This window comes from Ictalurus punctatus, chromosome 8, assembly GCF_001660625.3.
Source record: "Ictalurus punctatus breed USDA103 chromosome 8, Coco_2.0, whole genome shotgun sequence".
Taxonomy (NCBI): Eukaryota; Metazoa; Chordata; class Actinopteri; order Siluriformes; family Ictaluridae; genus Ictalurus; species Ictalurus punctatus.
The window spans coordinates 24265453-24280892 of NC_030423.2; the positions used below are offsets into that span (position 1 = coordinate 24265453).

The following is a 15440-nucleotide window of genomic DNA, read 5'->3' on the forward strand; positions in this document are numbered from 1 at the left end:
AGTGTGAGATGACTTTTGCTTTGTGACATGGTGCATTATCATGCTGGAAGAAGCCATGAGAAGATGGTTAAATTGTGGCCATGAATGGATGCACATGGTCAGGAATAAAACTCAAATAGGCTGTGGCATTCAAACGATGATTGATTGGTATTAAAGTATGTCAAGAAAACATTCCCCACTCCATTATACCACGTCCACCATCCTGGACTGTTAACACAAGGCAGGTTGAGTCCAAGGATTCATACTGTTGGGACCAAAATCTGACCCTGCCATATGCGTGCCTCAGCAGAAAACAAGTTTCATCAGACCAGGCTATGTTTGTCCAGTCTTCAACTGCACAGTTTTGGTGAGCCTGTGCTCATTGCAGCCTCAGTTTTCTGTTCTTGGCTGACAGAAGTGGAACCGACGTGGTCTTCTGCTGTTGTAGCCCATCCACCTCAAGGTTTGTTGTGTTGTGCATTCTGAGATGCTTTTCTGCTCACCAAAATTGCTCAAAGTGGTTACAAAATGTTTCGGAAAATTATTAAAGCTCGTCATTTCTGAACATTTCATAAACCGAATGTTAAGTGTAGATAGAAACAGTTTTTTTTATTATTATTTTTTTGTCTTAACTGCATTGTTTCTAGTTTTATAAAACATGCAGTCATATTCAAGCTGACATTCAGTTTGTTTTTGATTAGGACATGAACAACTTCCTAGAACTTCCTAAAATGATCACGATATCATTTTTAATTCATTCAATTTATGAGACTTAATTGAGTAATTAATTAATTAACATACGAACTTTGACAGTAGTTGATAGTTCTCATGACAGCTGTAGTGAAATTTTAAAAAATATTAATAATAATGTGGGTTTCCTCTGGGTTCTCCAGTTTCCTTCCACTTTCCAAAAACATGATGGCAGGAGGATTGGCTGTTACAAATTGCTTCTAGGTGTAAATGAGTGTGTGAAAATGTGTGTGCATGATGGCTTGTGATGGACTGGCCAGTCCCACTAGCATTTCGCAATTGTAGAAATGCACTTAAAATCAAGCATACTCCACAATATTCATAGGAGCTCACAATTTTTTTTTTTTTAAATGCCGTAGATTTTCAGCAGATTTGGGGCAAGACACATCATGTGACATCATCACAACACACATTCAGTCAAAGCACTTGTTTATTCAAGTGCGTCAAACATGAGTACAGTGAAAAGGTCTCATTTACCAACAATTGTCACTTCGAAAGACCATGCAAAACAATTTAGTGCAATTGCAATTTTGCCAATTCACGCAAAAAGGTCTGACTGGCATTCCATCCGTGGTATATTCTCACCTCCTGTCCAGTGCTCTTGGATACACTGCAACCCTGAGCATGATAATGTGTTCATTCAGGTTGAATGAATGAATAATAAACAAACAATGCCTCTTCTTCTTCTTCTTCTTTTTCTTCTTCTTCTCCTTCTTCTTCTTCTCCTTCTTATTATGAGCGAACAGTGGCTTAGTGATTCACACATTCGCCTCACACCTCTAGGGTTTGGGGTTCGATTGACATTGCTGCCCTGCGTGTGTGTAGAGTTTGCATGTTCTCCCCATGTTGCGGGGGTTTCCTCCGGGTAGTCCGGTTTCCTCCCCCAGTCCAAAGACATGCATGGTAAGCTGTGTGGCATGTCCAAAGTGTCAGTAGTGTGTGAATGGGTGTGTGTGACTGCACCCTGCGATGGATTGGCCCCCTGTCCAAGGTGTACTCCGCCTTGTGCCCATGCTCCTTGGGATAGGCTCCAGGTTCCCCGTGACCCAGTAGTGGTAAGCGGTACAGAAAATGGATGGATTATTATTATTATTATTATTATTATTATTATTAACCACAATCTATATGAAAATCTATAATATATAATAATCAGAATCTTCCAAAACATATATCTCTCTCTATATATATTTTTAGATCATTCAAGAGACAATTGACTAACGTCGCCGCACGCGCCGCTCTTTTTGACAGCAAGGTGGGCGGAGCCACGCTGCCCATTCACCCAATTGAATTCCTCCGGCTTTCTCCAATGACAGCTCTCAGCGCGCAGAGACTCCGCCCACCGCGGGGCTGCGTGTGGTTGAGCGGCGAGCCAGGCAGTGTAGGCTTTTCTCCTGCGGTGTGTGTGCGCGCGCGCGCGCGTGTGTGTGTGTGTTGCTGGAAGAGAGAAAGGGGACAGAACAACACAGTCAGGCGGTATATATATATATATATATATATATATATATATATATATATATATATATATATACATACACACACACGCGCGCGCGCGCTCGTACGCACGCGCGCTCTCTCTCTCACTCTCTCTCTCTCACTCTCTCACACGCACACACATACGCACACACACACACACACACACACACGCGCGCGTGCGCGCGCTCACGCACACGCGCACACACAGTCAGGCGCTCGCGCGGTCCCTACACGCAGCCTGACGCATAAACGCTCCGCCGCCGCCGCCGGTACCTTCCTGATCACTACAATGGACCTATTCGAGCTGGACTTCTTCAGGGAGTGGGAGCTGGAGCAGCAATGGTAGGCGCGTTTTTGAAACATTTCTGCAAACGTTAACGTCTTTTGTCCAAAAATATGCCAAACTGACGTGGTTCCCATTGCAATCAGTGACCGGGTCTTTATCTTATGGCATGCATCAGAAATGCTGATTGGAAAGCGATCAGGATGCTCAGGCTGTGCGGGAATCTGTGGAGCGGTTTTATACGGGGAAAAGTGTCGGGTTGAAGCTCGCGCGCCGCCTCACTGCCACCTCACACTGGCGCTCCAAGTTCTCCAGAGCTGTCCACGTAGTTACTTGCCTTCTCTAGACTTTCTGCTGCCTTTCCCCCCTTCACATGCATGCACTGATGCATTGATATTCTCTAAATAGCCTGTATACAAACATATTGTTTACCAAAGCAACAGTGTGTCTTCATGGCAACGTTGACGCTTTGAACGTGTGCTGTGATCTCAAGTCTTAAACAATGTTGCATGAAAATGAGAGAGTATTATTATACAGCTTAGGAATTCCTCTCTGCAGCTATAACTCTGTAATTCGGGGGTTTGATCCTCTTCACCACTGTGAGGTTTATTTTTTGCTCTGCTGCAATTACTAAAGTGAGAGGCTTGGAGCTATTCCGAGCCATCACGTTATCAAAGCCTTTCATTGAAGTTATAGTGTGTGTGTGTGTGTGTGTGTGTGTGTGTGTGTGTGTGTGGATTCAAACACCTAAATTAGTTCTGCATGTAGAACAGAATGCACATTAATAGTCATTAATAAAAAAAATTAACCAAGCTTGATGAATAAACTTTGCTATCTTTATTATAATAATCTTTATTAGGCGCTGATAATATTGCTATAATTAAGCATCAAGTAAGTAATTCGGCTCCAATTTGTGGTTAAAAACTTTCCATGCATAAGAAAGATAAATAAATAAATAAAATACAAATAAATAAAAAAGGCTTCCTTTATGTCCCATGTCCAGTTAGACACTTTGTTTTGTTTTGTTTCGCATGCATGCTATATTAATATTGCTGTCATAAACTATAATATTAGGCTTGTAGGCCTTAAGCATGACAAAATCTGCTTTGCACATTCCAGACCGGCGTACAGCTCTCATGTGTGGTTGAATTTACAAACTGTTGGTGAAAGATTCATTTTTTATTATTTTTTTTTTACTTTACATGCAAAAACCAATAAACGAAACAAAACAAAAACATTCCTTTATGACGCATATTTAACATTCACAATAGCGTCTTCATTTACAAATAGAAAAGTATGATGTGCTTATGAAATGTGAAACTATTGCAGGTTTCATTCAGGAGGATGCGGTGCAGAATTCTTTCGAAAAATGGGCCTTATTTCGAAAGGAAAAAATAAAATAAATAAATACACGTCCTCTTAGCGGAAACATCTTTAAACCTGTAGTAATTTTAAAATGTAGTATAGCGATCTCATAGTAAAAGTGAATAAAAGGGGAATAATCATGGTGTGAAAATTGAATATCAGCACATTCCTACATGCGCTCTTGTCAGTACGAGTTTCCTTACAGTCTCATTTAGTCTCCATCATTCACTCGCAGCTCTTTCTTCTCTTCCTCGACCGTCTCCTGTATTTCATCCTCTTGTTCCTTTGTGTCTCCTGGTTGTCATCGAAGAAAATCACGCCGCTTTTAGCACCTGCATTGTGAGGTGTAGAACAAGCTCGCCGAGTGCCTCCTTACTCTCCTCAAGCTGTTCACCTCTGCCCGATAGCTTTCAGATTTCAGCTTTCCACCGGGTTCTTTTTCTATTTGGTCTAATTAAGATTCTGTGCTTTGTCCCATTCAGTCTTTTGTGAGTCTTGTTGAATTTTTACGACTGAAATGATTTGGAAAGGTATATCTGTTGCAGCTCCGTTCAGACAGTTTGGAAGAATGGACTCCAGTTCATTAGGACTTTTGTGCTCTCGGGTCTTTGTGCAATGTAGAATCGTGGAGTGTTTCAGGTTGGGGTTAGATCCACATTGTCCTCTGTCTGGAAAGAGATGAGAAGAGAGGATTGGCATCTCTTGGTGAAGATGAGTTTGCGCGCCTTTCAGTCGGGCGCGCTTAAACACCAGTTTGCTTTTTTTTTTTTTTTACTTATATTTTATTTTTGGGTTTACATTACTTCTATAGATATGGCAGATGCTTTTATCCAAGTGAGACACAGAGCTGAGCAGTTGTGGGCGAAGAGTCCTCGATTAAAAGCTCTGGATTTAAACCTGTAACCTCCCAGTAAGGGTTTGGACGATATGACAAAAATATCGAAAAATCAACGTGTATCATAACATATGTATCCCTATATAAGGATCACTAAGAAAGTGCTAGCAAAATACTTATGTTGCAATTATAAAGCCTGTGAAAATTGTCTGCAACAAGAAATTAATTAACACTGAATAGAAATATATATATAAAAAAAAGATACTGTGATAACCTCGATATCCCAGGAAAGTGTAGCATCGTAGCATAGTTTATCATGATATTGATATTATATTGTGAAATACAGTATGGTGTAATACAGGAGTTCGTGGAGTTTTTGTTTTTGCGATTGTTGCAGCTAAAAGGATTTTGCTGCATTTTTCTTTTTTTTTTTTCAAAATTTGCGACACAACTTGCTGAGATTTTTGTGCTTTTATTTTGTAGAAAACGTCTTAAATTGGCGTAATTGCAATTGCATGAAATAGATTTTCCACGGTCTTTCGCAGTGATGCTTGTCGGTAAACGAGACCTTTTAGCTGTACTCATGTTCGACGCATGTGAAGCCTCTCGGCCCAAATCTGTGGAAAATCTGTGGTAGTTTTGAAAAATTGCAAGCTCCTCCAAATATTGCGGAGTTGGCGTGATTTTGCGTTCATTTCTGCCATCGCACTGTACTGTACTATATTGCTCAGCCCTACCATCCAGTCAAATGTGGTGGCACAAAGTCAGATTATTTAATAACTACATGTTATCCAGATTAATTACAGCGATCTCGTGGATATACAAATATATATATATATATATTTTTAAAATGACTCATGTCAATGTTTCAGTTATGTATTATTATGAGCATTCTTGGTCTTGCATTGCCACATCCATAATTCGTGGCATAATGGTGCCAAATTGGCTGGTTTGAGTATTTCAGAAACTGCTGATCTCCTGGGATTTTCACGCACAACAGTCTACACAGACTGGTCCGAAAAAACAAAAAAAACTCTCCAGCGAACAGTAGTTGTGCAAGCGGAAAAGCCTCGTTGAAGAAAGAGAATAGACTGAAGGGGTTCGAGCTGACAGGAAGGCTACGGTAACTCAATCAACCACTCTTTACAACCGTGGTGAGCAGAAAAGCATCTCAGAATGCACAATCTTGAGGCAGCTGGTCTATAACAGCAGGTACAGCACACTGCTGTCGACCAAGATACCGGAATCTGAGGCTACAGTTAAAGAAAAACATCGCCCGGTCTTTTTCCAAGATGTCTGACAAAAAATAAACAGTGTACACCTTAAAGAATAAACACTCTCTATTTACATGCTCCGTGTAAGTGCAGTAATATTTCTGATCCCGATGCATGCAGTAATTACTTTTTTGGAATTTAATAATTATCCTGCCCTACTTTTGCAGCCCAAGGCTAAAATTCAGCAGATTTATTGATTCTCACCCAGTGTTTTTGTTGGGGATTTTTTTATTTCCTTTTTTTTTTTTTTTGCTGCATGAACATGTGCTGAATTTAATCAAGGCAGAATCGGTGGGGTGCAAAGCGTAGCGCGGTGCAAAAACGGCGGCCTGGGAAGACACAGATGAATCTGAAAAACGTAGAGGAAGTATGAGCACGGCTGAGCGTTTCTGTGTTGACACACGGCGGCTTGATTGCACGACTACCACAATTACTTCTGCTTTCCACACAAGCTGCGAGTCAGACATCGGAGGCCCAGTTTGAGACGTGTTTTCGCAAAACTCGTTTCATGATGGTAATTACTCCCCCTTGCTGGCAGCGTTGGTGGATGCATTTTTTAGGTGTTGTTCTGTAATTAGTTGATTTAAGGATTTTCGGAATATGAGCTTGGCACACTTGTCAGAGCTGATGTTTGAAAGCAGAGTAACTGAAGTCTAATTACTCGTGATATTGGTTTTATAGGTATTCCCCATCACTGGTTAGAGAAGACCATGCAATTAGGTGCAGTCGTTTATTACACCTCGCTTTTCATTTGGAGGTGCTTTATGGCAGCCCTGAGAGTAATTCCAGGAGGAATTATTGAATGCCTCAATTGCGCCCGATTATTTATTTATTTATTTATTTATTTCTCCGCCTGTCCAACTTGTCCCTTCTCAGTAGGGATTTGTGTGTAAAATAATTCATTTTTAATGTGCTCACGTGAAAATGTGCAAGGTGCTGAAGGCGCAACCTGATCTCAGGAAAAAAATCATATAAGAATGATTTTGTTGGCTTTCGCAGCACTGAAATCATAAGAAAAGCTGCTAAACCCATCTTCAGCCTAAGCTTACCTTTCATACGAGCTGGCTTGGGCGAATTCTGACAAATTAGTATGTCTGAGATCAACTTGGAACTGGAAGAGTTGAAGTATTTTGATGTGTTTTTACCATGTATGAATCCACAGAGTGAAAGATTTACATGTACAGGTCCGAAATGGTTACAATTAACACATTTAATTTTTTTTATTTGCACCCATTAAGGCCTTATTACTCCATGACGTGCAAAAATACCTGATTATTTTGTAGTATACACTAAAAATATAACTGGAGTTTTGAGTAAACGGGTGTTTCTATAGTTGGGGTGCCGTTTGTGTCCTACTGATATTACTCCAGTGAGTTTATTTTACTCTCATATGTAAAGCAAAAGAAGTTAAACATGGCTAAAGTGTCCTTCACAACTACCCATGGGCATATTTCAGATAAAAAACTTTAAATATTATTGTAAAACAGCATTTTTCTTTTTTGCAAATTGCTAGTATAACTACAATTTACCTCAAAATATAATCATCAAAATGTATGACTCCATTAACATCTCATGCTGGAAACATCCTTTTCCACGAGTCATTTATTTTAGTTCTTTCTCTTGTTACTTGAACACATTCACTCCTCAGATATGTATGGAATATCCCACAAGTCACATGTTCAGCAGGAAATCGTTAATCCAAATTTCCTGAAAATCGTGACAAGGGGGAAAAAAAATGAGGTTATCTTTGGTCTTTTTGTCATATTGAAAGTAAAATATTAATAAATACATAAACAAACACATTTTAAATAAATCATTAGAATGTCCTTATGACATTAGCTTGGATGCTAGTTAAGCGCATTTTGCTATTTTGTTAATTTTGTGCTAAAATCTTTTTGCTCACTTAAGCTCACATACAGCCAGAGAAACCTTGTAGAAATATGAGATATTGTTGCCTGAGATGTGAGTTCTTATATCCAATGTTGAAAATGATGTTGGAACAAGCCACAATCTTGGAATCACTGCAGGAGGCCACATTTGGCTCCAGGACATTGACCATATGTATAGAAATACAGACTGCTAACCTGTTGAGTGTCTGTTATATGATTGGTACTGCTTTAAAGCAAGTCTTTTTGGAATAGCTGTACTATGACTTTTGACTGTTTTATGACAGGGACTGTGGAGATGTTTATTGTTTTTTACTATTAACAGTAGTAATAGCAGTAGTAGTAGTAGTAGTAGTAGTAGCATTTCCCAGCTCCTCTCGTTGCTTGTCTTGCTCCCAGAGCTCAGCTGGGCGTTATATATCCCCCACGCTTGTGTGATGAGCACAGCTCAGCGCCAATCTCATTTGTGCCCGGCGTGAAAAAAGCAGCCGTGCCAGGCACTGACTCGTCCAGCCCCTGTGCCCACCATACGGGCTTAGAGCCTCGGCAGTTGGCACCCCGACTCTGAGCAGAAGCTGCCAAGTTACTGCACCCATGGCCTCGTTTTGCCACCTGCCAAAGGAAAGCCAAATGCTACAGAATGATAAAGCAGGAACTCTGGACCGTCGCCCGTTTTATCGGACACGGGAATGAAAGGTGATGGTTTGGCACCTCTTTGACCCGCCATGTTTGGCATTCAATGAACAATTTCATCTGGAGGAAGGAAGTCCACCGAAGCTTCTATTGAAACCTGTAGAAAGCAGCATGAGATGGAGAATGTTCCCAGTTCATCAGTTTTGGCAGGGCTGCGTGATTTCGTCGAGTGATTGATTTCAGCGTTACAGTGTTGGTATTGGATTCCTGAGACGAAATGAAATACAAATCCGCTGTGAAACTCTCACGTTCAGAGTTATTCCACACATCACTTGCCAGTCCCAAAAAACTCTTCATGGGGAAAATCCATCAGTGATAGGCTACACCAGACCTCTCCAGCTTAATCCCCGCTTGGCAGCCGCACTCCGCAAAAGTTATTAACTCCGTACTAATTACAATGGCCCTAATAAGACCTGAGGTAATGACTCCATGAATGCAAATGCGCATTAAATTTTACACCCAAGCAGGCTTGACGGCATTGTTTAGACCAGAATGTCACCCCGGTGCGAGATCGTGTTGACTCAGACATTAATGGTGCTGAAAACTAAAACAGAAACATGACCGCAGTGGGGTTTTGTAGCAAACGCGGATCCAGCGCTGAAGTATCATTTTGGTGTCGAATAATTAAAAAGAATTCAAAGAATACACATCTCAATGTTACTTGTTGAGCAGTTCTCAAATCTGATTGGTCAGAAGGTGTTTTAAGTTTGTTAAACAGCAGCTTTGACAGTAATTATTTTAATGTACTCATTCTCTGGTATCAACATTCACATAAATAGATTTTTTAAAAAATGTGCTTAGTTGTTTTCTGTGAGGAGATTTATTTGTGAGGTTTATTTAGCACTTTTTGGAAGGAGTCTCCAGCGTCAGCACTTTGTAACAGTCAGATGGAAAGACTTCAGGAGGAAGGCCATTGTCGGTTTCTCAGTAACACGTCAAGCGGAAGCTGACAAAAACGTCTTAACCTGAACAAAGAGGAAAAAAAGAGAAGATGGCTACAGAACGACTTTTTTCAGTCTCTCCAGGATTTTGGGATTTTTGCGATCGCAGGAATTCATGCAACATCAAGGAAACTCTACGATATTCGCAAGAGCTTGCAATTTTTCAAAATTACCGCAGATTCGGGCCGAGACGCGCCATGTGACGTCATCACAACGTGCATTCAGTCAAACCCCCGCTTCGATTCACGTGCGCCAAACATGAGTACAGCTAAAAAGTCTTATTTATCAACAAACATCACTGCGAAAGGCCGTGCGGAACAATTTTGAGCGATTGCAATATCGCCAGTTCAAGTAGTTTTCCGCAAAAAAAAAAAGCACAAAAACTCAGCAAATTGCATTTCGGATTTTTTTCAAAGCCACAGCAGATTTTTGGCCGCAACAATCACAAAAAAACTCCGCGAGATCCTGTACGGACTGGTTTACAGCCACTATAATGTAAGTGATAACAGGAAGAAACGCGTCTTGTGGAGGTTCCACAACATAAAATGTAACTACAAACGGATAAAAAAATATGATATTTTGCTTTTTAATAAATACAAAAATTGTAAGCGTTGGCACGTTGCTATGATGTATGGGGAATCCAACATGAGACATGCTTTTAGAGGAAAATAATTAGTTTGATGTAGTGACAGTATTTATTTTCCCTCAGGAAAATACAGTACATCACTTCTGACCAAGGACCTTTAACTATTGCTACATATTTTTATACAATAATCTGGGCAAATGCTTTCAGAATAAGTTGTTCGATTTTCATAGTTTAATCTAACCTGTTTTAACTGTCCCTATCTTCATCTCAAAAAAAAGGACATACAGATACGAAAACCTTGATGTTTTTAAAATTCCGTGTTGGACAATTCAAACACTTTCACTCTTTTCATGAATTATGAAACCAAACAGAAGCCACAACATGGACTTCAGACATAATAGAATCAAAGAATCTGTGCTTTTCTGTTTATGGTATTTCTGTGGATTCTTCTCATGTCGAGGGTCTTCTGACTAATAGCTTAATCTTTATATCGCTGAACAATTTACTCATTATATGCAAAGGTCACTGCTTCTACAGAACGCTATGCATGACAAATATGAAGATTAAATCGAGGCAGGTAAGCATCTGTAGAGTTCTTGCCTGCCGTTCCCATGTCCCTTCAGATGAATCCGTTTGTCTTCGGTCTTTGAGACTACGCATTTGGCCAGAGTTCATCTTGAATATTGTTTTTTTTCTTTTCTTTTCTTTTATTAAAGGAAGGAAACATTGTACAGTTATCCTCCAATTTTATATTCCCCTCAATCCCCTTCCTTCAAAAACATGTCACATACAAATTAAAAGAGGATGAAATGATAAGTAGTTATATATCTAAAAACTACATAGTATAGTAAAGATACATAGTTATAGTAAAGATTTTTTTTTGTAGTACTGGTCCTTTTGTATAATGTGTGGACACAAACACACACACACACACACACACACACAGTGGCTTAGTGGTTAGCACGTTGGCCTCACACCCCTGGGGGTTGGGAGCTCAAATCTCACCTCCGCCCTGTGTGCATGGAGCTTGCATGCTCTCCCCGTGCTTCGGGAGTTTCCTCCGGGCACCACGGTTTCCCTCCCAAGTCCAAAGACATGCGTTGTATTCAAATGGTTTTCATGCATTTTAAAATTGCCTGTAGTGTGTGAATGTGTGTGTGATTGTGCCCTGTGATGGGTTGGCACCCTGTCCGGGTATGCCCCGAACCTATGCCTCGAGTCCCCTGAGACCCTGTGTGGGACAAGCAGCGTGGAAAATGGATGGATTGATAATAATAATAATAATAATAATAATAATAACTATTACTTGCATATATTTATTACATATATTGCTATTTATAAAATTTTGTCATTACTATATATTATTCCTATTTTTATTTATTATATATCACAGTATTATTTAGCACTTTGTTTAATGCCCTCTGAACTGCCTTCAGCTGCTATTTCCACATCCACTGTAATATAAATTACAGCAGAGTCTTCTAGTTTCTGCTTACGGTGCAATATACTGTGACCAAACACCAAGAAAAAACTCCATACTTGTAAATGTATATGGTGAATAAAATGATTCTGAATTAAAGGTGATACTGTAGAACTGTCCCCCGCGTCCCAAAAGCTAGATTTCTCTCTTGATAGATTTTTCTTCTATTGACATAAGCCATTTTTAAGATTATCCCAAATAACGCATTGTTTCAACCTCATGAACTGAACAATGCTCAAGATATATATATTTTTTTCTTCAGGATAATGACATTGTTGGAGTTAATCCATAGTGCTGCTGAATTCTCGATTTTGATTGGTTAGAAGGTGGTGATTCATTTTCCATAACAGCTGTCATTGAACACTCATTCTAATAAGGTATTGTTTCTATAGTAACATAGTAACTTTCACAGGGACGTGTATGTTGGAGCGATCTAAAACGGTGTGTAGTCGTTGATATGGTGAAGTTTCCTGTCAGTAGATGAAAGTCTTCAAGTTTCTCAGTAATATGTTGATAATAACACTGTTGTTACACAGATGTTCCAAAGCATTAAACGTAACTACTATATTAACGGCTAAAAAAAATGGACACATTTCCGGCATTGTGGTATCAGAGGAATAAAACACAACAGGGTTATAAAAAAAAAGAAAGAAAAGAAAGAAATCAGTGATAAAGTTGTTGTTGTTTTTTTGGTAACAGCATGCAATGTTGTTTTTTTATTTCTTACATAATGCACGCAATAATAATCAAAAACATGCTCAGGCCTCAGTGCAGTAAGGAATTCTAAATTAATAATGATTATATCAGCAGATTCAGATTAATTCTGTTGTTTGTGGATATTGTTTTATTTATCATGCTTGTTACATGAAAGCGGACATGTTAAAATATTAACCGAAGTATATTTTCACATTGCTATTAAACAAACAGCTTAACACGTGGAAATTGGGTTTATTTAACATGAAGCACAAAGATCTTCAAACATCTCGGGAGCTTCCAGAGCGTCAGCATGGCGTAATTGGAATGATGTAATTTTGCCTATGAAAGCGGTCTGAATTATGATAGTAAATAAAGATCAGATTTTTTTTATTAGTACTCAGTTTTCTTTTTTCCTTTAAATCCCAGGATGCTCAGAGTGTTCCTGGGGTGCTCTTTGGAGGTGTAATAGTTCTAGCCTGGGACCATTTTCAGAAGTGAAAGCCTCTATTGTAATGCTCTCTAAAGGTTTTAATAGAGAGAACACACCGAGGAATTCTTTCAGGGTTCTAGATACAACCTTTTCTCTGAGAACATGGATTGCAGTCAGATTTGGATACAAATAAAATGTGGTATTAACTAGGGGTGTAATGATTGGATGAGTTGGATCAATCCAATCAATTAAAAGGGCGGTTATTGAAATGACAAGTTATTATTTTTTTATTATAATGGATTATACATTGGTTATTATGGATTACAATTGATTATAAATTCATTGTTCTTGAAAAATCCAGGCAGCTGGTGTGGAGAGAGAGCACTGATCCAGTACCCAGACTAATGCCAACAAAAAAATGGTGGATCAGATCCATTTTCTGTATCGCTAATCCTACCCAGGGTCGTGGGTTCCTGGTCAACCTGGACAAGGTGCCAATCCATCGCAGGGCACAATCGCACACACACACACACACAACTTAGAGATGCCAATCAGCCTACAATGTTTTTGGACACAGGGCACACAGGCCAGAGGCGGGAATCAGGCCCCCAACCGTGGAGGTGCGAGACGAACATGCTAAGCACTAAGCCGCCATGCCCCCCTGGTGGATCAGATATCAGGGAAAAAAAGAAGAGCAAATGAAATCTGATCTTGTAACAATTGGAAACTATAGATACTAGTTTTGTTTCTGTCTTTCTTCTTTTTCAGTGAAGTTTACATATAAAGAAACATTATTTTGATTTTGATTTTGATTGTTTATATTTATAATATATTCTTATATTGTTTATATTTCTATGTGAATTTGTGTGAGAATTTAACTGAGTAAAACAAAGCTGCGGTTTTGTCGAAGTCATGTTTTTAGCAGTGTGAAGTGAAAGAAGAAAACCTTCTTGAAGCTCAGCAGTTTTTGAAGAAAAAAAAAGAAATATTGGATGAATACCGATATCGAATGATTCTCACGGCTCTGGTATCGGTATAAATATCTGAAAAGAAAACGTGTAAAAAAAAATTATGCATAGTTTAAACTGATGTGTAAACCGGATAGCAAGGTGATTTGATATTTAATATAGTCCTTCATGTAAACATCATTCACAAATTAATAGCAGTCCGACCTCCGATTCTGGGTTACGTATCGATCAGAGACTCCTAAATTAAATCATATCACGTCGTATCGTTATCACAAGATTCGGTATCATCAGATATAGGATTGCTTATGAAGCAAAATCGTATTGTATGGTGTGAAAGCCTGAGGCTTACACCCTGAGTATTGACAATACCTTAATTCTTGCCCAGTTTGTTTATTTGGAGCTTGATCATCAGCCAGAACCTCACACATTCCTGTCTCCTCGGCCACGTTCTCAGATGCCAGAGACAAAAGCGTGACTTTGTTGCTCGTTACCAGAAAAATCGCTCATTCATGTACCTTTATTCCCATGCAAGAATCAGCTGCTTTACATTGCCCTCTGGAGCACCTTCAAGATAAGTGAGCCTGGCTACAGGAGCTTTATCCTTAATGCCCCTTTCTTTAAGTGAATCCCTGGATTACATCCTTGAGCCTGGCCCCCCATCACACACACACACACACACACACACACACACGCACACACAGAGAGTTAAATTCAGAACGATGGAATTCAAATGAGGTAGTGATGCATACAGAAAACCCAGTATCTGCATTCACAGTGAGTGTGATTACAAAGAATACACAGAATACACAAAATACACTCATGGAGCTGCTAAAGAGAAAAGACATGGTTCTGAATCCATGAGAGAATTTCAATTGGCTCAAAAACGAGCAAAAAAAAAAAAGCACGTTCAGCTAATTTCTTTTTATAAAACCAGATTCCCCGATTTTTTATTTTTTTTCCCAGCCGCAGGTTTAAATAGTGAGAATTTATGGTGTTGAGAGCGAGAAGAAGAAGACAGGAGGTCTTTTTATGCCCAAGAGGGAAATATGGGCGCTGACATTTTGATGGCCGTGTGTGATGCTCTCTAGTTTGAGGTCCAGGTTAAGTTTTCTCTTCGCTGAGCTGGAAGGAGTGACACGATGGGTCACTCCCAGGGGAGAATGAGCTTAAGACAGGAAAAAGGAGCAAGCTTAGATAAGAAGTCGCACTGTGTATTGAGAAACAGAGATGTCTGTTTTGCTGTGTGTCTGGCATGTCGGGCTTTTTATCTATTATTTTAATTTGACTTGACTTTAGTTCACGAGACGTCATCAACAATGGCAATGACAGGTCTATTACTTTAGTTCATCGGAGTGTGTGTGTGTGTGTGTGTGGGGGGGGTGTATAGAAGTGTCTGTTACTCTGTTACTCCGTTCACTTTGTTCATTTTCATCCTTTTTTTACAATTTTTTTTTTTATTTCTAATAGTAGATATTCATGCATAAATAAACAGCAAATCTCACTGATGTGAAGAATTTTTTTTTCTGACAGCCTCATTGTCATGCCACGCTGAGATATGATTAATATATAATGATTATAGTGGCTCTTTCTTTGCACGCTTCCTTCAAACAGATAATGCCAACCCCACTACCGTGCCAAACCTCAGGCGAATTTCATGTTCATTTCTCTCTCTCTCTCTCTCTCTCTCACTCTCTAGCATCTCCTGTCTGAGGTGTTAGCGCTGAAACACTTGCGGTGTAGCAGCGCTTTAATTGAGCCGACACCTTCCTTTCCAGCGTCACCTGAACCTTCAGGCACTTGG

At 39.5% G+C, this 15440-nt stretch overlaps 1 protein-coding gene across 2 annotated transcripts in view; it reads left to right on the forward strand.

Annotated features, from left to right (window-relative positions):
- The first annotated feature begins 2272 nt into the window (after positions 1-2272).
- aff2 (AF4/FMR2 family, member 2) overlaps positions 2273-15440 on the forward strand; it is a 263231-nt gene continuing 250063 nt past the window's right edge. The window contains exon 1 of one of the 2 annotated variants that reach the window (XM_017474720.3): positions 2273-2544. In XM_017474720.3, coding sequence (XP_017330209.1) covers positions 2492-2544 — 53 coding nt within the window. In that variant the 5' untranslated portion in view covers positions 2273-2491. The remainder of the gene's footprint in view (positions 2545-15440) is intronic. The other variant, XM_017474719.3, reaches the window with a different exon arrangement.